Source organism: Panthera uncia (assembly GCF_023721935.1).
Source record: "Panthera uncia isolate 11264 chromosome A1 unlocalized genomic scaffold, Puncia_PCG_1.0 HiC_scaffold_17, whole genome shotgun sequence".
NCBI classification, from domain to species: domain Eukaryota; kingdom Metazoa; phylum Chordata; class Mammalia; order Carnivora; family Felidae; genus Panthera; species Panthera uncia.
The window spans coordinates 31,749,294-31,769,047 of NW_026057577.1; the positions used below are offsets into that span (position 1 = coordinate 31,749,294).

The 19,754-nt window shown below is 42.7% G+C and overlaps 1 protein-coding gene across 12 annotated transcripts in view; it reads right to left on the bottom strand.

Annotated features, from left to right (window-relative positions):
- Positions 1-19,754, bottom strand: part of SIL1 (SIL1 nucleotide exchange factor) — a 288,984-nt gene that overhangs the window by 127,469 nt on the left and 141,761 nt on the right. The window contains exon 1 of one of the 12 annotated variants that reach the window (XM_049649322.1): positions 15,456-15,561. The exons of the other annotated variants lie outside the window; for them this stretch is intronic. Coding sequence (XP_049505279.1) covers positions 15,456-15,546 — 91 coding nt within the window. The 5' untranslated portion in view covers positions 15,547-15,561. Of the gene's footprint in view, positions 1-15,455; positions 15,562-19,754 lie in introns of those variants that run through there. 12 annotated transcript variants of the gene reach the window in all.

Here is a 19,754-nt window from a genome sequence, read left to right on the forward strand (position 1 = left end):
GCGGGGCGGGGGTGGGGGCGGGGGGTGGGAGGGAACATTTCTGCATTTTCTGAAAAAAATCTGTTAAAGACACTGCGCAGTACATGGTATAATGTCTATCAGAAAAAGCCTTTTAGATCGGTTCTTACTAGCACCAGGAAAAAGCTTCTTTCTCAGCAGACAACCAATATAAATATCAGCAATTTTATTAAATGATAATTATGTAATTCATCATATTTACCTTTTTCTCTTGGCTGCTAGGCCATTCAGAATTACATTTAATGTCTAGGTCCTATAACCAAAGTATCCAAGGTGATTATTACACTTGTTTTCTGCAACCTTATGATCACAGGGTTTAAATTAATTTTAATTTATATTTATGCAGTCTTCTATATACATCCTTTTACTAAAAGCCACTTAAAGTCCTTTTAACTAGCAAGCAGCCTAATAAAAAATTTGTAGTATCACACTATGAGCACAGCATTAACCACTGTTATCACAATATGGTATCAATGATAGTTGACTTGTTGAGTTCCTTTCCTAAGATAGGCATTCAGGAGAAGTGAATCGAGTACAACCAGGGAGAACAGTGGGAAAGGAGGCATGTAATAGGACACAGCATCCTTCAGGGAAACAGTGGGGGTAAGGGAATGCCCTCTCAAAAATAAGTAGATTTGGACTGCAATGTAAATTCTACAAAGGGAAAATATTACTTTTTTTACAGATAGGTAAACAGAGATAAAGAGCTCAGTAACTTGTCCTAGTCTTTGGTTCTCTCCACTATATGACACTGTTGCGCCATGAGCCACTGCTGTTAATACAGTCTTTATTACATTAATACATGCAGACGGCTACAAGGACTACAGAAGACAACTACAGATGGGGAGAAAGGCCACACCTGCTAAAAAATGACATCAGCTAAAGCCATTCTCATTGCAGCCTAGTAATTATGTACACAGTAAGTCTTAAGGTTTCTAACCTTTAAGGGTATAAGGGGAAAGGGGACAGACAAGAGGAAAGTAGCAGTTACCGATTACCTCTTAGTGCTAGGCACTAGAATAGGTGTCATACATACATTATTCCATTTTCACAACAATCCTATGAGATAGTTATTTCCATTTTCTAGATGAGAATACTCTGGTTCTACAAAAAGCCCAAGTCGACAAATATTTACCCAACATCAAATTATCAGGCATCTAGGATCCTGCAACCAACAATGGTTCCTGCCTAGAGTAGCATTCAAGCTAGCAGCAGAACTGGGTCTCCAAACCAGGTCTGCCTAACTTGAAAATCAGTTCCTGGTCCACCACTGGACACTGCCTCTCCCTGTCTCTGAGTCATTCTGAGGATGTGCTGAGCCTGACAGCACTTCAGGAACAACCAAATCCTAACTGCCAACACCTCTGCTGTCTACCCCCAAGAAAACAGATTGACATCAAATAGAAAAGTCTCTCACCATGTGCTACAAGTCCTTTGATACAAAGACCAAAGCCTGTGATCTGGGGCCTGAAAATACCTGCAAAGCAGACACCATCAATAGAGGGAATGGTGGGCTGATAGAATAATGGATTCCCTAAGGGCTGGACAGCTCAGCCCCTCTAGCCAAAAACTCTTCCATCATTTCCTCCTGCCATTCTTGGCAGGCACTAATCCACACTTCAATTACTTTATGTCTTGATGGATTGCTGAATTGAATTTATCTAGTGCTAGGTAAGGGCCTAGGTTGCTATGTGGGAATAGATTCCTCTAGGGATCAGTAAGAACACAGATCAGATTTCCAATCACATCTTTATCAATCATAATCATTAGAATCCTACTCAGGAAGCTGGTAATGAATTAAAGGCCAATCGATCAGCCTCATGAGGCATATAGCTCTTGCTGTCGAAAAAACAGGGCCTTCAGTCCCTCCTAAACCACAAGAGCAGATACCAGGATACCAGAGATGCCGGGGGCATGGCATCCCAGCTCAGCCAACACTGTTGGAGCAGCTACCAAGCACAGTCACCAGACCAGGCCCTACAGGGGCTCAAGGATGCAAATGATACCAATTAGTCTTAGTTCAGGAACAAGAAGGGGATATAAGGTAACATATATTACTATGAGGCTTCATGGGAGCTTCATGTGAGAGGGTGTGTGGTAGGGAGTGGGAATATGAATAAGAGCATCTGCTAGTGGAAGCAACTAGACAGGAGAAAATTCAGACGAACCCTGAAGTGGGGAGGGCAAGGACAACTTTTTTCCCACCTTTTTTCTTCCTTTATGTTTTCTGGTTACTACATAAATATACAACCATTAAATTTTAATGTATTTTTTAAATAATTTTTTAACATTTTATTTTGTTGAGAGACAGAGAGAGAGAGAGAGAGAGAGAGAGAGAGAGAGAGAACGAGCTGGGGACGGGCAGAGAGAGAGGGAGACACAGAATCCAAAGCAGGCTCCAGGCTCCAAGCTGTCAGCACACAGCCTGATTCAGGGCTCGAACCCACAAATGAGAGATTATGACCTGAGCTGAAGTCAAATGCTCAACCGAGCCCCCCAGGTGCCCTACAACCATTGTATTTTAAAAGTCAAACATTACAGGAATATATAATCAGCCTATAATCTCTATAATTGTCACTTTTCTTTAAGACTAATTACTAACAGGGCACAATTTTTCAATTTTTCTAGATCTACATTCACATACATTTAATACTAACAATTTTTTCAAGAATGGAATCACACCATACATTTGTTGTATGACATGTTTTCTATCATCTAGCAGTACATTTTCAATATTATTCTATGTACATCTACCTAATTTCTCAACAGTGTCACAGTATTCCACTGCAATGGATATAAATCAGTACGATTTTAACAGATAGAAATTATGTAGGCTAAGGGGGCAAGGGAGCAGAGAAAGAAAGAAGTGGAAAAGAAGCTATATAAACATAACCAGAACCAACATAAACAGAGTCAAAAAAGAAGCAAAGTCCAGAACACAATTAGAGAAACGGAAGTAGTCCCATGGCTAGAAAATAAGGGGAGTGCGGAAAGAATCATTGCAGGAGATAACAAGGCAAGAGAGAGGTTGTGGCATTTCACAACCCATGTTGACAAGTGGGACCTTAACTGTCTAAGCAATGGGGAAGCATTTCTTTGGGGAAAATATGTTACAAGAAGAACAGAGGCTAATATGTAGACGATGCACCTAGAGGCAGACACAACTGGAGATGGAAAACTGTGCAAGGAGCCATAGCTTAGGAAGAAATCATGCAGGGGGAACAGGAGGGAGCACTGAGAATGGAAACAAAGTGATGGGACAAGGCAGAGCAAGGCAACTATTAAGAATGAGCTGTTGGGGACAGCATGGGGGTGGGGGCGGGCGGAAGGGACAAGATGCCCAAGTTTCAAGGTAAGGTAAATGGGAGGATGTATGCCATCACGATTAAATAGGAAGAAGATTGAGTTTTGAAGGGAATGATCATGAGTTCGGTTTAAAAGAGAGCAAAGCACCAATGAGACAGGTAGATCTGTATCAGACAGCTGAAAATATGAGACGGAGGCCCATGGGGTGAGGCTGAGGCTGGAAACACAGGCTTGAGAGTCATGTGCATGGCAATGAGGGCTGAAGCCAGAAATCTCTGAGGCAGAAAACAAAGAGAGAAGATGCAGTATTTACAACAGCTTTGAAAAATGGCTACATCTGAAAAGTAGGAGGGAAACAAAGAGTCAGGAAAGAGGTAAGAATGGACTCTAGTGAAATAACAGATGTAGAGACTATTTGCCAAATTTAACTTCTACAGAAATGAGTTACTAAAATAATAAATTATTATATTTATAGGCTTCTTTCCTTCCCCCTTCACCCAGCTGCAACCTCACTCTCAGGGCTAGCAACCTGACTGCAAAAGCAGTGGTACCCCAGTACTCTAACTTGCACCCCACTGCCCTTTCTTTATTCCTAATCCAACATCTTGCTCAGTCCTACCTCTTTCCTCATATGACAAAAAGGTGAGGGAATCAAGGGGAATGGCAATAAACGGTGTCTTATAAATGACAGGTGCCATGAGGTCCGTGCTATGTGGGAAAGAGTGAAGCCACAAGGACACTGAGAGACTCTGAGAACCAGGATGGGGCTGATGGGCCACAGGCCTGAGGTGAAACAACAGCTTACGGGAACAAGGGGTCAATCAATGGACTAGAGTGGGGGGCAATCATATTGTTTTAAGTTCTGGGAGAGAAAAGTCAGAGTTGGTGGGGCTGTGAGCTACAGGAGGAAGCTGTGAGAAGTAGGGGAGGGCCACATAGCTCTCCAACAATGGGGAGGGGAGAAACCTATTCAGGGAAAACGTTGCCAGACCAACCCCTCTCTGTGTCCCAAGGCTACATGTGGCCAGTATCCAGCCACCCATCCACTTCCAGGCACCCACTCTCTCTTCTCACCATCCAGCTGAGGTACTTCGCACCCATGTCTACCATACTCAGAAACCTCCCTACCCCAACCCTGGACCACAGGGTTGCCTCTGCTGCAGGCTCTATTCTTCACCCTCTCTTTCCATGTTGAGCTATTATTAAGCTTGTCAAGCTGCTACCTCTGGAGCACAGACTCCTCTGAAAAGATGACACAGAATTCTGACCCTCTGCTTCCTTCCTGCTGCTGCTCTGCTCACAATGGTTCTTTCATTCAACTCGTTTAGCAAACATTTGCTGACTGCTGACTAGGTGCACTTTCCTTTTTATCATTTCTCTGACAAAGAATAGTGAAGTCAAAAACATCATGAAACATTTTCAAAATCCAAACCACTCCTGGTCAGTTGATTGACTGAGAACAAAGACTTTCTAATAAGCAAGATTTCACTCCCCATGGGAACAAATGCCTATGTTCTCAAATGGCAGGGCTCAGCTCATTCTACCTGAGAAGCAGAGTATAACTTCTGGTGCCAACTCTACCAGCGTACCTGGCTCCTATTCATATGCTCAGTATGTAAGAACAATTTCTGGGGCAATGACTGCAAGGGTTGTCCTGAAAAAGTTTGCTCTCCACATGCCTCAGCTCCAAGCTGTTCCAGCTGGAAGCCCAGCTAGACCATCTATTCCATGGCAGGTATGCCAAAAATCAACTCTTCAAGGAAAAACTTGCTTCACTCACAAGGAAACCTGCAGTGTCACCTCTGTCAGGGTAGGTTTCATCTGCAAAGAGCTGCTGTGGTCAAGTTCATGATCTTCTGAGACAGCCTGTAACGAATGACTGAACCAGATATGGCTATAAAAACCTAACATTTTTGCCGAATATAAGACCATCTGAAGGACTATACTCACTCCATAACTCACTGCTGGGATGGCCATTGCTTCACTGGGCTTGCATCATAGTTTGACTTCTTCCTCCATCCAATCCTGCTTCCCCTGCTTTTCTTTCACAAGTGTTGGAATAAACATACTGCGCCCCCGCCTATATCTCAATGTCTGCTTCAGGAGAGCCCAACCAGAAACTTTTAAACTTGTGAAGGTGTATGCACTGTGGGTCCTATTTGTGGTAGGACCCCAAGTTCCGGTATGGTTAGAACACAGTCTTGGGAAGAAGGTAGCAGAAAAAAGTAAATATTCCCTCTGTGACTGTGCAACATTCAGAAGACTTTCCCAAAAGGCCTTTTGTGAACTGAAATAGTGGACAAAGATTAAAAGTGTCTAGTACCACCCACCAATCATAACAACGTTTCTCTAGTTAGTGCATCTTACCCCTCCACTCAGTCACAAGTTCAGATCATCTACCCTCCCTGGAACCTCTGACTCCCATCTCTCAATGAAGGCCTGGCCTTCTAACACCATAGAATGGATAAAAGCTATCACATGGGGTCTCCCCAACTTCCCATTTCCAAAGGAATGGTGTTCACCTCTTCAAGAACCTTACCTCTTACCCACCCTGTCTCCTGGATTTTCACCCTATCTCTGTGTACTAGTCTTTCCAAAAGCTTTTATACACAGTCTCCAGTTTCTTCAACATGGAAGAACTTTGAAAACATTATGCTAAGTGGAAGAAAAACAGACACAAAAGTCTGTTTATATAAGTATATATATATACTTTTAAGACACACCCAGAATAGGTAAATCCATAAAGACAGAAAGGAGGCTTGTGACTGCCAAGAGCTAGAAAGAGGGGATAATGAAGAGTAACTTCTTAATGGTAATGGGGTTACCCTTTGGGGTGATGAAAATGTTTTGGAACTAGGTAGAGGTAGTGACTACAAATGTACTAAATGCCACTAAAGTGCTCACTTTATTTTTTTTTTAATTTAAATTTTTTTTTTAACGTTTATTTATTTTTGAGACAGAGAGAGACAGAGAATGAAGGGGGGAGGGTCAGAGAGAGAGGGAGACACAGAATCTGAAACAGGCTCCAGGCTCTGAGCAGTCAGCACAGAGCCCGACGCGGGGCTCGAACTCACATACCGCGAGATCGTGACCTGAGCTGAAGTCGGACACTTAACCGACTGAGCCACCCAGGCGCCCCTAAAGTGCTCACTTTAAAATTGTTAACTTTATATTACGTGAACTTTAAAGAGACATAAAGAAAAAGTTCCCTACACTCCTTCTGGGTACTACTTTTCCTTATTTCTCTTCTCTTATACTGAGAAACTTCTCAAAGGTTATCTACACTTGAATATATCTCCTCACCTCCCATTCACTCCAAAGCCCACTCCACACTATTCCCACCAAGTGATAACCACTGATGCTTCTTATTCCTATCATGAGATTTTATGGCAGCACCTAACACAAGAGATCAGTAACTCAGTCCGAATGTATTCTGCCCTGACTTCTCTGAGACTGCAAATTTCTTTTTTTTTTAATATGAAATTTATTGTCAAACTGGATTCCATACAACACCCAGTGCTCGTCCCAATAGGTGCCCTCCTCAATGCCCATCACCCACTTTCCCCTCCCTCCCACCCCCCATCAACCCTCAGTTTATTCTCAGTTTTTAAGAGTCTCTTATCGTTTGGCTCCCTCCCTAACTTTTTTTTTTCCTTCCCCTCCCCCATGGTCTTCTGTTAAGTTTCTCAGGATCCACATAAGATGAAAACATACTGTATTTGTCTTTCTCTGTATGACTTATTTCACTTAGCATAACACTCTCCAGTTCCATCCACGTTGCTACAAAAGGCCATATTTCATTCTTTCTCATTGCCAAGTAGTTTTCCATTGTGTATATAAACCACAATTTCTTTATCCATTCATCAGTTGATGGACATTTAGGCTCTTTCCATAATTTGGCTCTTGTTGAAAGTGCTGCTATAAACATTGGAGTACAAGTGCCCCTATGCATGAGCATTTCTGTATCCTTGGGTAAATTCCTAGCAGTGCTATTGCTGGGTCAGCAAATTTCTAATTACCTCCTACCTCTACAGTCTCTTCTTCCCCAGGTTCCTTTGCCAGCTAACTTTCTTCTACCTACCTTTAAGAGTTAAAATTTCTCAGGAATGAGGGCTTATCTCCCTTATGAGCTATCTCTGTCTCTCTCTCTCTCTCACAACACACATGTGCTCACACAAAGAAATAAACTTGAAGGATGTACTATGTAATAAAATATATTGCAAAGTCTATATAATTAAAAAGGTTTGGTAACTGGCACATAAATAGACTGAATTAGCAATGTACAGGAAAGAAAATTTTAAAAGAGACCCAACTGCATATGAAAATCTAGTGCATAATAAGAGTGGCATCTCCAATCTGTGGGGAAAGGAAAGACTTTTTTTATTTATTTATTTATTTTTTTTACATTTATTTCTTTTTGAGAGACAGCATGAGCAGGGGAGGGGCAGAGAGAGAGGGAGACACAGAATCAGAAGCAGACCCAGGCTCCAAGCTGTCAGCAGAGAGCCTGATGCAGGGCTTGAACCCATTAACCGTGAGATCATGACCTGAGCTGAAGTCGGACGCTTAACTGACTGAGCCACCCAGGAGCCCCAAGGAAGACTTTTTAATAAATACCACTGGAATAATTTAAGAGACATATGAAAAAAGATAAAATTAACTCCGTTCCTTATGGCTATGTATCAGGAAAAATTGCAAACAAATTATATTTAAATGTAAAAACTGAAACTACACAAATTCCAAAGGAAAATATAGATGAATTCCTCTACAACCTGGGAATAGAGAATAAGTCTTCTATTTATGATTCAAAATCCAGAAACAATAACAAAAATATTAATAAATTTGATGATGAAAAATAGTAGTAAGTTTATAAAAATTTTAGATGCATGGAAAATATTACAAGTAAAAAGACAAATGACAAAAGGGGAAATGTGCAACAATTTAGACCAAGTATTAATATTACTAATCCATAAAGAGCTTTTAAAAATAAAGAAGAAAAAGACCAAGGGCGCCTGGGTGGCTCGGTCGGTTAAGCATCCGACTTCGGCTCAGGTCATGATCTCACGGTCTGTGAGTTCGAGCCCCGCGTCAGGCTCTGTGCTGACAGCTCAGAGCTTGGAGCCTGTTTCAGATTCTGTGTCTCCCTCTCTCTCTGCCCCTCCCCTGTTCATGCTCTGTTTCTCTCTGTCTCAAAAATAAATAAACGTTAAAATTTAAAAAAAAAAAGAAAAAAGAAAAAGACCAGTAACCCTGTAGAAAATAGGACTGCAAATGTGAACAGACAGTTCACACAAGAATAAATACAATTCCACTTAACTATATAAAAAAAGATGTTCAGTTTTGTTCAGAATACAACAAAGGTCAAACAGAACTGCAGTAGGAAACCATTTCTCACCTATCAGATTAGCAAATACATATCTACAAGTGAGACTATAGGGAAAGGGGCAGTTGCATATAATGCTTATGGAAATGCAAAATGGTACAACCCCTACGGAAGAAATTTGACATCTAGTAAAATTATAACTGCATTTACCCTTTGACCAGAAATAGGACTTGAAGGAATTGTTTCCAAAGACACATTAGCAACAACCTGAATGATCTTGGAAGCAGATTCTTCCTCAGAGCCACCACAAAGGGACACAGCCTGGCTGACACTCTGATAGAAACCTACGAGACCCTCAGCAGAAGACTCAGCAAACTAGCACAAAGACTTCTGACCTACATACACTGTGAGCTAAGCCACCACACCACTAAGTTTGTGGTAATTTATTCCACAGCTATCATTTGTAATATGGCCCTGAAGATGTGAGAAAGGGTTCACATCAAGCATGACCCAGAGATGAGAATAAATCAGTTATAGGAGACCCTAAGCCATCCAATTTGGCTGGAGCAGCAGTCAGGCAGAGCTAGGGGCTTGGAACAGTGAAGGTTCTCTAGGCCAGCTTTCCTTGCCTGACCATCCAATGACAATGGGGCAGTGATAGGTGAGGAAGAAAGTAAAGGAGGGGAAGCCCCAGGCAGGCAGCACAGCTGGTGAGGAGCATATGATGGCCCAGACTTCAGCTTTACACTCAAAAATCTTTAAGTACTTTGGTTTCTTTTTTTCTTTCCTTGTTTCTTCTTCCTCACCCCGCCCCCCCCCCGCCCCACCCTTCTTTCCTGGACACTCAGACTTTCAACTGGATGGCCTTAAAAAAGAAAAAAAAATTGTTAACAAAAATGTAGACTGTTATTTGGTACAAATTTCTCCTTTGTAAGTTTTCCTTTTATATAAATCTATTTCTGCAGATAATTGAACCCAACTGTGATATCTGAATAGTTTTAAGAAAGTACATTCTGCTCTACTTCCAAGGAATGGAACCTTGGCCTCTTCCTTAAGACGAGCAAAATGGAGGGGGTTGCAAAATGCCCTGCTTATTTGTCTCCAAAAGGAATCTTGCCCCAAGCCCAGGTCCAATTCCTGTGCCCAGGAGGGAGCAGGCCTTTGTTCAGAGAGCACCACAGTTGTGTCTGCATAGCACCAAAAACAAAGCAAAAATGCTCCATCTTTGCGCTCAGGACAAGGAACCTGCAAACAACAGGAGATGGAGAGTGCTGGATACAAGGGAAGTATCTTTTATCTAATAGTTTTGTTGTTCCTGACAACTTTGTTCAGGCCTCAAATCAGTGTGACCCCATTCTTTGCTAAGTATGTTCCATGGAGGCTTTAAAATATATTATGAGATAAATCAAGTTCCAACACAGGAAAAAAACAGATGCTATTGAACAGACACTGCCTGCAAGCCTCCACCCATCATTCGGACCCATCTCTCTTCAAACATTTCCCCATTTCTTGTGCCTGAAAACATTCCACCAACATAATTCTCCATCCAACGTCACCTCCATCAAAGCATGAGAGGAATCTGCAGGACCCTTCTGGCACAGGCACTGAGTGTGAAAGAAACCAATCCTTCTCCACTGTGATCAGTGAAGGTCCTCAAAAGTCTCTTTACACCCCTTGCTCACTGCAATGCTATCATCCACACATTTTTCTAAGGTACTTCTGAATCCATATTAACCATGTATTTACTACTGACCATGTGAGGGAGGTTTTCTTCAGTCTGTCCTAGATTTAGTTCCCTTGAAGCCAAGCATCGTTGTCAGGTTGTAGTGACCAGGATTTGTTGAAGCAGTCCACATTCCAACTATCTTCACCCTTCAAGTTCCAGTGCTTGGCAAAGAGCAGCTCACTACAAATGCAGGATTAAATTAACTTTCCTTGACTAACTTTACTTTTCTAGATCAAAGAGTCCCATGTTCACAGTCCTCACATCCAGACACACATCATATTTGTCATGCTAAACCAGCCAGTCCTGGATCACAAGTTTAAACATGAGAGGAAGGAGTGAACAAAGAAGGGTGTCTCTCATAAACTGGCCCTCACCTTCAGGAGGAACAATTTCTGCAGAAAAGTAGTTATTGATGACATTTACTTGTCCTTCCTGCTGGTGGGTAAACACAATGGAAACACACAATCCACTTCTGACATGACTCTCATTTCTATGTGAGCTAAAGTAAAAAAATAAGCAAACAATAAGGGGTCATTTCCCCCACTGGAATAGCAAACCACTATATTTCTCAAAAGAGAAAGGAAGGCCCAAAGACAAAATCTTCATGCTGCTTAAGGACAACAGGGTGATAGGGCTGCCTGGGTGGCTCAATCAGTTAAGCATACAACTCTTGATATGGGCTCAGACTGTTGTTGTCTCACAGTCATGAGATCGAGCCCCACGCTGAGATCTGCACTGAGCATGGAGCCTGCTTGGGATTCTCTTTCTTCCTCTCTCTCTCTCTCTCTCTCTCGCCCTTACCCACCCCACTCCCCATCTCAAAATAAACTTCTTTTAAAAAAGGACACAAGGGTGATATAGAAGAATTCATTCTTTCAGTCATTACCAAATATTTATTGAACGCCTGCTATGAGCTAAGTACGGTGCCGACCCTTGAAGATCCAGATGCGAGCAAGACTGAGATCAAAATCCCTATTCTTTCAGAGTAGACATGGTAGCATGGAAAAAAATAACATGAGTAAAACATATGCTATGAGACAGTAAGTACTAAGGAGCAAAATAATGCAGGGAAAAGGATTTGACAGATATAGGAGGGAAAAAAACTTTTTTCAGATGGTGGCCAGGGAAGGCCTTTTTGAGAAGGTCCCATCCTTCTTTTTTGGAGTAATTTTTAAAAAAAAAAAATTTTTTTTATGTTTATTTGAGAGACAGCGAGCGAGCGCATGAGCTGGGTAGTGGCAGAGAGAGAGGGAGACACAGAATCTAAAGCAGTCTCTAGGGTTCCGAGCTGTCAGCACAGAGCCTGACGCGGGGCTCAAACTCACGGACCGCAAGATCATGACCTGAGCTGAAGTTGTATGCTTAACTGACTTAGCCACCAAGGTACCCCTTGATTAATATTAGATTTACAGAAAACTTAAAATGATAGTAGAGTTCCAAGAATTCCTGCACAACTTTAACCCAGTTTCAGTTCCCCTAATATTACCATCTTATACTACTGTAGCACCTGTGTCAATATTAAGAAACCAACATTGGTACGTTAATAGTAGCTAAACCTGAGGCTCTTCATGTTTCACCAGGTTTTCCATTAATTTCCTCTTTCTGTTCCAGCATACAAATCAGAATACAAGAAAGAAAGAAAGAGAGAGAGAGAGAGAGAGAGAGAGAGAGAGAAAGAAAGAAAGAAAGAAAGAAAGAAAGAAAGAAAGAAAGAAATTTTAAGTCAGAATACCACAGTGTTTTTAGGTGTCATGTCTTCTCTGATAGTTTCTCAGTCTTTTCTTATCATTTCCACAACAGTTTGAGGAGGGGAAGTACTGATCAGACACTTTACAGAATGTCCCTCAATTTAAATTTGTTTGATGTTTTCCTCATGATTAGACTGGGGTTATTGGTTTTGAGGAAGAATACCACAGCTAAAGAGTCCTTGTTCTCACATCTTATCAGGAGGGTCCATCATATCCACCTGACAGCATTGGGGATATCCCTTTGATGACAAGTAATACTGACCAGGTTTCTCCACTGTAAAGTTACTATTTTTCCCTTTCCATAATCTGTTCTTTACAAATAAGTCCCTAAATTCAGACCACACTCAAAAGGTTTAAGCATCACCTCCTGGAGGGGAAAGCATCTATATATATTATTGGAATTCTTCTTTAACAAAGACTTATCTTTCCTCTCCTATTTATTCATTCAATCATTTGTATGAGTTCAGATTTACATATATTTATTTTATACTTCGGGCTATAATCTAGTACATTACATTGCTTAAATCATTCTAGATTTGGCCGTTGAAAGGGAAGTTCATATCTGAAAAAAGACCTAAGAAGAGTAAGCAAGCTAGTCACAAACCTGTCAAGGTGAATAGTATTCTATGTCCCAAGGTGCAATGGGCCTGATGCATTCAGGGAACATGAGGGAGGCCAAGGTGGCTAGAGGAGAGGAAACACAAGGGAGAGTAGCAGGAGATAAAACAACAGAGGTAATGGTGAGCCACATCACAGGGACATGCAGGCCACGGGAAGGAATTTGACTCTTACTTTATGTGAGAAGGAAGGCCAACAGGTATTTTTGAGCACAGAAAGACATGACAAAAGAATCACTCTAGCTGCTGTGTGAGAACTGACTGTAGGAAATAAGGGCAGAAGGACGAAGTCCAGTTCAGAGCCTACTACAATAATCCGGGCAAGAAATAATGGTGGTAGGAGGAGTAATGAGACATGGTCAGATTTTGGATACATTTTGCAGACAGAGCTGTAGGATGTGCTGTCAGACAGAATGTGGGTATAAGTGGGCGCCTGGCTGGCTCAGTTGGTGGAGCCTGTGACTCTTGAACTTGGGGTTGTGATTTCGATCCCCAAGTTGGGTGTAGAGATTACTTAAAAGTAAAATTAAGGGGCGCCTGGGTGGCTTGGTCGGTTAAGCGTCCGACTTCGGCTCAGGTCATGATCTCATGGTCCGGGAGTTCGAGCCCCGCATCGGGCTCTGTGCTGACAGCTCAGAGCCTGGAGCCTGTTTCAGATTCTGTGTCTCCCTCTCTCTCTGCCCCTCCCCTGTTCATGCTCTGTCTCTCTCTGTCTCAAAAATAAATAAACGTTAAAAAATAATTTAAAAAAAAAAAAATTAAAAGTAAAATTAAAAAAAAAAAAAAAAAAAAAAAGAATGTACGTGTGAGAGAAAGGAGTCATGAATGGCTAAGAGGATCTTGGCCTGAATAAATCAAAGGACAGAATTGTCATTAACTGAAGTAGAGAAGGTTATATGAGCTCAGTTTTAAACTTGTTCAGGTTGAGCCTATTAAACATCCATGTATAGATGTCTAGCAAGCAGATGGATAAAGGAGTATGGACTTCAGAGAAGTATGGGCTGGAGATTTTTAAAAATCTGGCAGATTTAAAAAATCAGCCCACACATGAAATTTAAAGGCACTAGGCTAGATGCAATCACCCAAGGCATTAGTGTAGATAAAGAAGAGTGGAGGTCCAAGGACTGAGCCTGGGGGCCCTCTGGCACTGAGAGCCATCAAGACCTTCTTACCTGTCCTTTAATCAGAGACAATTTTACCAAATTGTTTCCATCCACTGTGTACCAAATACTGATTTGGAGCCCAACATGCTCAAGGTCTCTCAATATGCTGCCTTAATCCCCACTTGCCTCTCTGCAATTCCCCACCCCTAGTCTGCTCTGTACTGCTGTGCAACTTGTATCCATCATTCATTATTGCCACCATCTCTTTGCAAGCTGTTCTTCTCATGTGGAAAATCCTTTCCACTCTACCTCATCAAATGCCAGCTCTTTTTCAAGCCCCAACTAGTGCCCTATCTTCTCTCTGAACTTTATCTAACTACTCTGACTCATAATGAATTACCTTCTTCTCCAAAGCAGCCAATCTTTATAATACTTGCTGTCTGCATGACTAGATATTTATCCCTTATTGACCTGTGTGGCTAGTTAACTTTACCTATAAAAAGCTCTTATTTATATGTACCGTAGCTTCCTTTAAGGAGAACAGCACCTCAGCCTTTTCTGTTCCCCAGCAGTTGCCTGGGACAAGTACGTACCATTCAGCAAATGCTCAATAAGTATGTATGAGATGTTTCATGTCAATTCCATTATCCATTCATTCAGTAAGCTCCTTGAAGCAGAGGCCTGTTTTTTATCTCTGCCTCATCTGGCACTGGGCGGGACACAGGTGGACAGGCATTCAGTATCTGCTTACCATCAAAGAGGTTGATGACAATGTCCCCGTCCCCTGGGATTCTACAGTCCTGGCACAAAACAGTAAGAACATGTGTTCTGTACTTGCTGCCCTGTCTTCCCTGAAGCCAGTGATTTCCTGGTCAAGAGAGAAGTACCCAGGGACCACAGGGAGAGGAAATCCCATGGAATCTGATATGTGATACATAATAGGGATGAAAGATACTCAAAAGCCTGGTACAATCTTAACAGCCCAGACAAGAGGCTATCTCAGCTGAGATGCTGGGCCAAAGAATCAGAAAAGATGAGCACTTTGACTTTAGTGAATCTCTTCTAAGAACACAGAAGGTTGGGGCGCCTGGGTGGCGCAGTCGGTTAAGCGTCCGACTTCAGCCAGGTCACGATCTCGCGGTCCGTGAGTTCGAGCCCCGCGTCAGGCTCTGGGCTGATGGCTCGGAGCCTGGAGCCTGTTTCCAATTCTGTGTCTCCCTCTCTCTCTGCCCCTCCCCCGTTCATCCTCTGTCTCTCTCTGTCCCAAAAATAAATAAAAAATGTTGAAAAAAAAAAAAAAGAACACAGAAGGCACATAAAAATATACACAAGATGTTCATTGTAGAATTACTTGTAGCAACGAAAAACTGTAAACCACCTAAATGTATAACAATAAGAATCAATTAAGCATAATCTGGTATATTCACACGATTGATAAAGATCAGCACCTGGATAATGTTTACTGTGTGCCTGATTATGTGCTAGAGGTTCTGCATTTCAAAACTCCATAAAATCTATCTCCCAATTTCTAAATGGAAAGTATCAGCCTCAAAAACTAGGTATAGGACAACACTTTTGTAAAAACAACTGGAAGAACACAAGCCATACTGTTACCTTTACATCTGGATAGTGGAATATGGGTGGTATTGTTGTTGTTTCCCTTTGTGCTTTTCTGTGTTTTCCAAGTTTTCTGCTTTGAAAACATATTACTTTGTCAGCAGGCAAAAAGAAAAAAAAAATCTATTTTAAAAACAAACATGTAAGAGCCAAATTCTCAACTCTCTAAACATATGACTGCTGGAAGGCTCCTACTTCTGATCTAAAATGTAAGAATCAGAGCTCAAATCCTCCCCACATCCCCCTCACCCCCCACCCACATACCCAAAGACAGATAAAACCCAGTGAAACTGTAAGACTAACAGCTTCTTGAAGAAAAGATCCTGTTTGGTTAATCTTTGGTTTCCTACCCTGGAGTTCTCAGCACCCTGTAAGACATATATTTGGGTGCTCTGTAAACATGAAAGGGAAGGAGGAAGTGTGGTAAACTTACAAGGCACAAATGTCACTAACGCAGTGACATCACTCTTACCCCCATGCTACCTCCTCCACTCCATCCATCCCAGGTCTGGTCCGTTACTCTGCTATCTCTAGACATTGCTCAGGCTGCCCAAGGAGCTCTTGAACAGACAAACTACTGACTCTTTGCACCACAGTATTCATCTTTTGTGGGATTTTTTTTCCCTTTCCTTTCTTAAAAGGTGATCTTGCCTTTCAGCTAGTACAATGCTCCACACTGAACCAGCATGCCAGTCAGTCTGCAGAGAATCATTGAGAGAATGAATTTGAATAATAAAAGGCAGAACAAGGCAATACCTTGGAGACACAATTGGTGTAGTACCTTCAATTTAGAACCTCATTTCAGTGGCTAATGCAGTAGTTGGAGACATTAGCCTAATTTTTGCCAGGAGAGTCCAGCAACACAGCAGTACTAAACATGGGCACAGAGGACCCTGTTCATTTCAAAGACAGAGTACGGAGAATGAAATTAGCAGCTCTGCACTTCTGGTGCAGAGGAAAGCAAATCCTTGCTCCCTTCCCCCAATTCATCACCAATCATGTTTAAGATGAAAAAACACAGGAATATGGGGGATGGGGGTCAGCACTAGCACTAAGTTCAAGGGAAATCAAGACCCCTGAAGAGGCCTCCATGGGATACTTAAGGATTATGGGAAAGTTAATTTCAAAGGACATCCACTAAGCACAGCCCTACAACACATCTTGTCATTGCTAAGCCCTATCCCAGGCTGTAGGCCTGGAAAGACTCCAGAACTTGCCATCAGGTCAGTTCTGAGGCCAGAAATGGAAAGGAAAGCCCACAAAAATCAGACTGGAAGGGAGCAGTTCAGCTCATCTACCAAGAGTCAGGGGATGAGGAAGTTGTTCCTTCAACAAAAACTTCATACTGGCTCAACTAAAAAAGAAACCACACCTGGGGAACCTGGGTGGCTCAGTAAGTTAAGTGGCCGACTTTGGCTCAGGTCATGATCTCACAGCTCGTGAGTTCAAGCCCCGCATGGGGCTATCAGCTCAGAGCCTGCTTCGGATCCTCTGTCTCCCTCTCTCTCTGCCCTTCCCCCCTCGTACTCACTCAGGCGCACTCTCTCTCTCAGAAAGAAATAAGCATTTAAAAGAAGAAGAAGAAGAAATCGCATCTGATGTGGTCCAGACTTCTCTCCCCATGTGGCCAGTCTCCTTGCTGCAGGAGCCAAGCCACCAAAGACCCTTTGCTTTCCAGTAAAGAGGGGAACAGGAGCCTCAGAGGTAGCCACGCTATCCTATCCCCAGGGAGCAGTCTCTGAGGCGCTCACCCCTCCCTCCTAGATGTGCGAACAGTGGGCCAGGCATGGGTCATCGGGCTGCTGGGCCAAGTAAGTCCTGTTCTAACAGGTAGGTAAGCCAGCAGCAATCTCTCTCTCTCTCTAGCTTCCCTACACATTTCTCATTGTCTCTGGTCCCCCAAAGTTTATTTTGCCCTCTACTCTGTTATCTTAGACTCTTCTGACTTACCTAGGGATGGGTAAGAAGACAGTATTTTACCAAGTCTTCATAGCCAAGCATTTTCTAAAACCAAATACTTTTTCCCCCCACTCCTCTCCCCCACCAGAGGGCAAAGGAGGGCCCAATGTCACCAGTAACTCACTCTCAACAGCATCATGGCCTCACCAGCACTAACCTGGAGGCCTCAATAACGTTAAGAGGTCAACACTGTAATCACAGGCACATAGACACCTGTATATCCAGTCATGTGACTAGAGGAATGGGACTGCCAATCTTTTTATTCAAATAAATTCCCAGGTGGGCTCTGGTCCTGAAGGCCAGGGCACACTGCTATGCTCTTAACACAGTGGTAGATAAATAAGCACTACAACACCTCAGGGCTTGAACTTTATAGGTCTCTCTAGGTGAAAGACTGTCTCCTGTACCTCACAGATACTGCCATATAGGAAAAGCAGGGGTTGCTTGGGAGGAAAAGTGGAAGACATGAAAAGCTAGACACCCCAGACTCCACCCAAGACGCATACGCAGTAAGGGGAGCAGTGCAAGGATAGGAAGGCAGGACGTTCTCCATACACAGGACCTGCCTGCCAAAACTTAGTGGATGGCAAGAATCCTAGATCTGTGGGCGAGGATTGAGTCATGTTATAAATCTCCTTTCTCTAAGCAGCATGTGCAAAAACTCCTCCATCTCAGGAAGGGAAGGTGGGGGGGGGGGCAATATGTGGGGAAGGTGGTGGTCTGCAATTAGCAGCACAGATTTCATCCTAATACTAGAGCAGCCTCCTCAAATTATAACAGGTCTGTTCTGGAAAAGACGAGGAAAGAGAGCCTGGCTTCGGATAGAGTCAAAATACCATTTCGATGAAACTGTATCACTGCAGTGTTGACAATTTCCTTGTAAAAAGCAAATCTCCCTATAAATGTAAATCAATCCCTCATTGCATTTTTAGAAATCTATTCCCTCCCCCCCCCAAAAAAAAATCAGCTATTACCAGAAACTCTAAATGAGATATACTAGAAGCTGAGCTCCAGAATAATTAGGGGACATTCTGAATGGTGCCCCGAGGCAGACCATACAAGAAAAGGGTAGACAGGAATAATACACACTTAGAAAGCTCAGTTAGGGAAAAGGCTGTGCATAATGCATGCAGGTCCCGGAGCGCAGACACTCCCTCCCAGCGGCCTGCTCAGAAGCAGGCTGTGAGCCACGACACTGGCAGATGGCTGCCCCAGTGGCAATTGTGCATGCTCCAGTGGCCACCTCCTCCCGTCCACCCTTGAGCACAGGCTTATGATCCCATGAGGGGTGGGGAGTACCGGCAAACATTACCCCCAAAGAATAGTGCCTTTCCCTAGGGAAGGTAAACATTTCCATCAGAAGGCAGAAGCAATTTCTCTCTGCAGGAAAAAGGAGCCACAAACATAAAGTTGCTCATTCAAAAGAGACAGATGATCTCTGCAAGCCGAGCAGTGCCAAACCTTCTATAAAGGGTTTGCACATCCATCAGCACAAGTGGTTGTGTGGGGGAAGGGGAGCAGGAGTGTGGTAGGCCCACTCAGGGTGTAGGACTCTCTGGCCTCAGGTCACTTGTTATTTGACTTGAACAGAGACCCCAGGGGAGCAGATGCCAGTAATCTTTCCACAGGGGTTCTAGCCTGAGCAAAGGTTCAACATAGGTTTGATTTGGAACACAGATGCTGTCTTCTCTTCCAATTGCTTCCCAGTGCTCCCAATCCATCTCCATAGTCTGTCCACTTCGAGCCTCTATACTTCAAGCCTTCAGGGGTGGCTTACTGTTGAATTTTGAGCCAGACATGTCTCCCTCCCACCACCAACCCCCACCTTTTTTTTAGTCACGTGTGACTAAAACAGAAATGACAGTTCACTAGTCTTATGCCTAAAACAACCTATAGAGAAATATGGTTTATGAACTCCCCCGTAATACAATACATAATTCAAAGCCCAGCCATTTGTCACACTATTGAGTAATCCACACATATCCCAAGGGTCTGACAATAAAATTTGTAAATCAATAGCAAAAAGCAGTACACCTTAGCCACTGAGTTAAAATATAAAGAACATTTTTTAGCACTGACTTTAACTTAGAAAATGCGAACTTCCAAGGGTAAATATTTGTCAATGAGTTGTCACCAGAATCTAAGACTTTATACTTTCTAGACCACCCCCCCGCTGCGACAGCTGACTTCAATGCACAAATAAAAAACCCCAACACTCGCATTTTCCCAATTATAATAATGGCTTTCTTCTACAACCCCTGCTATTAGCATGACAGAGATGACCATATCAGTCATAAGAAAAGCACATGTACCTTCTGTGCCCAGGAAGAGCAAGCA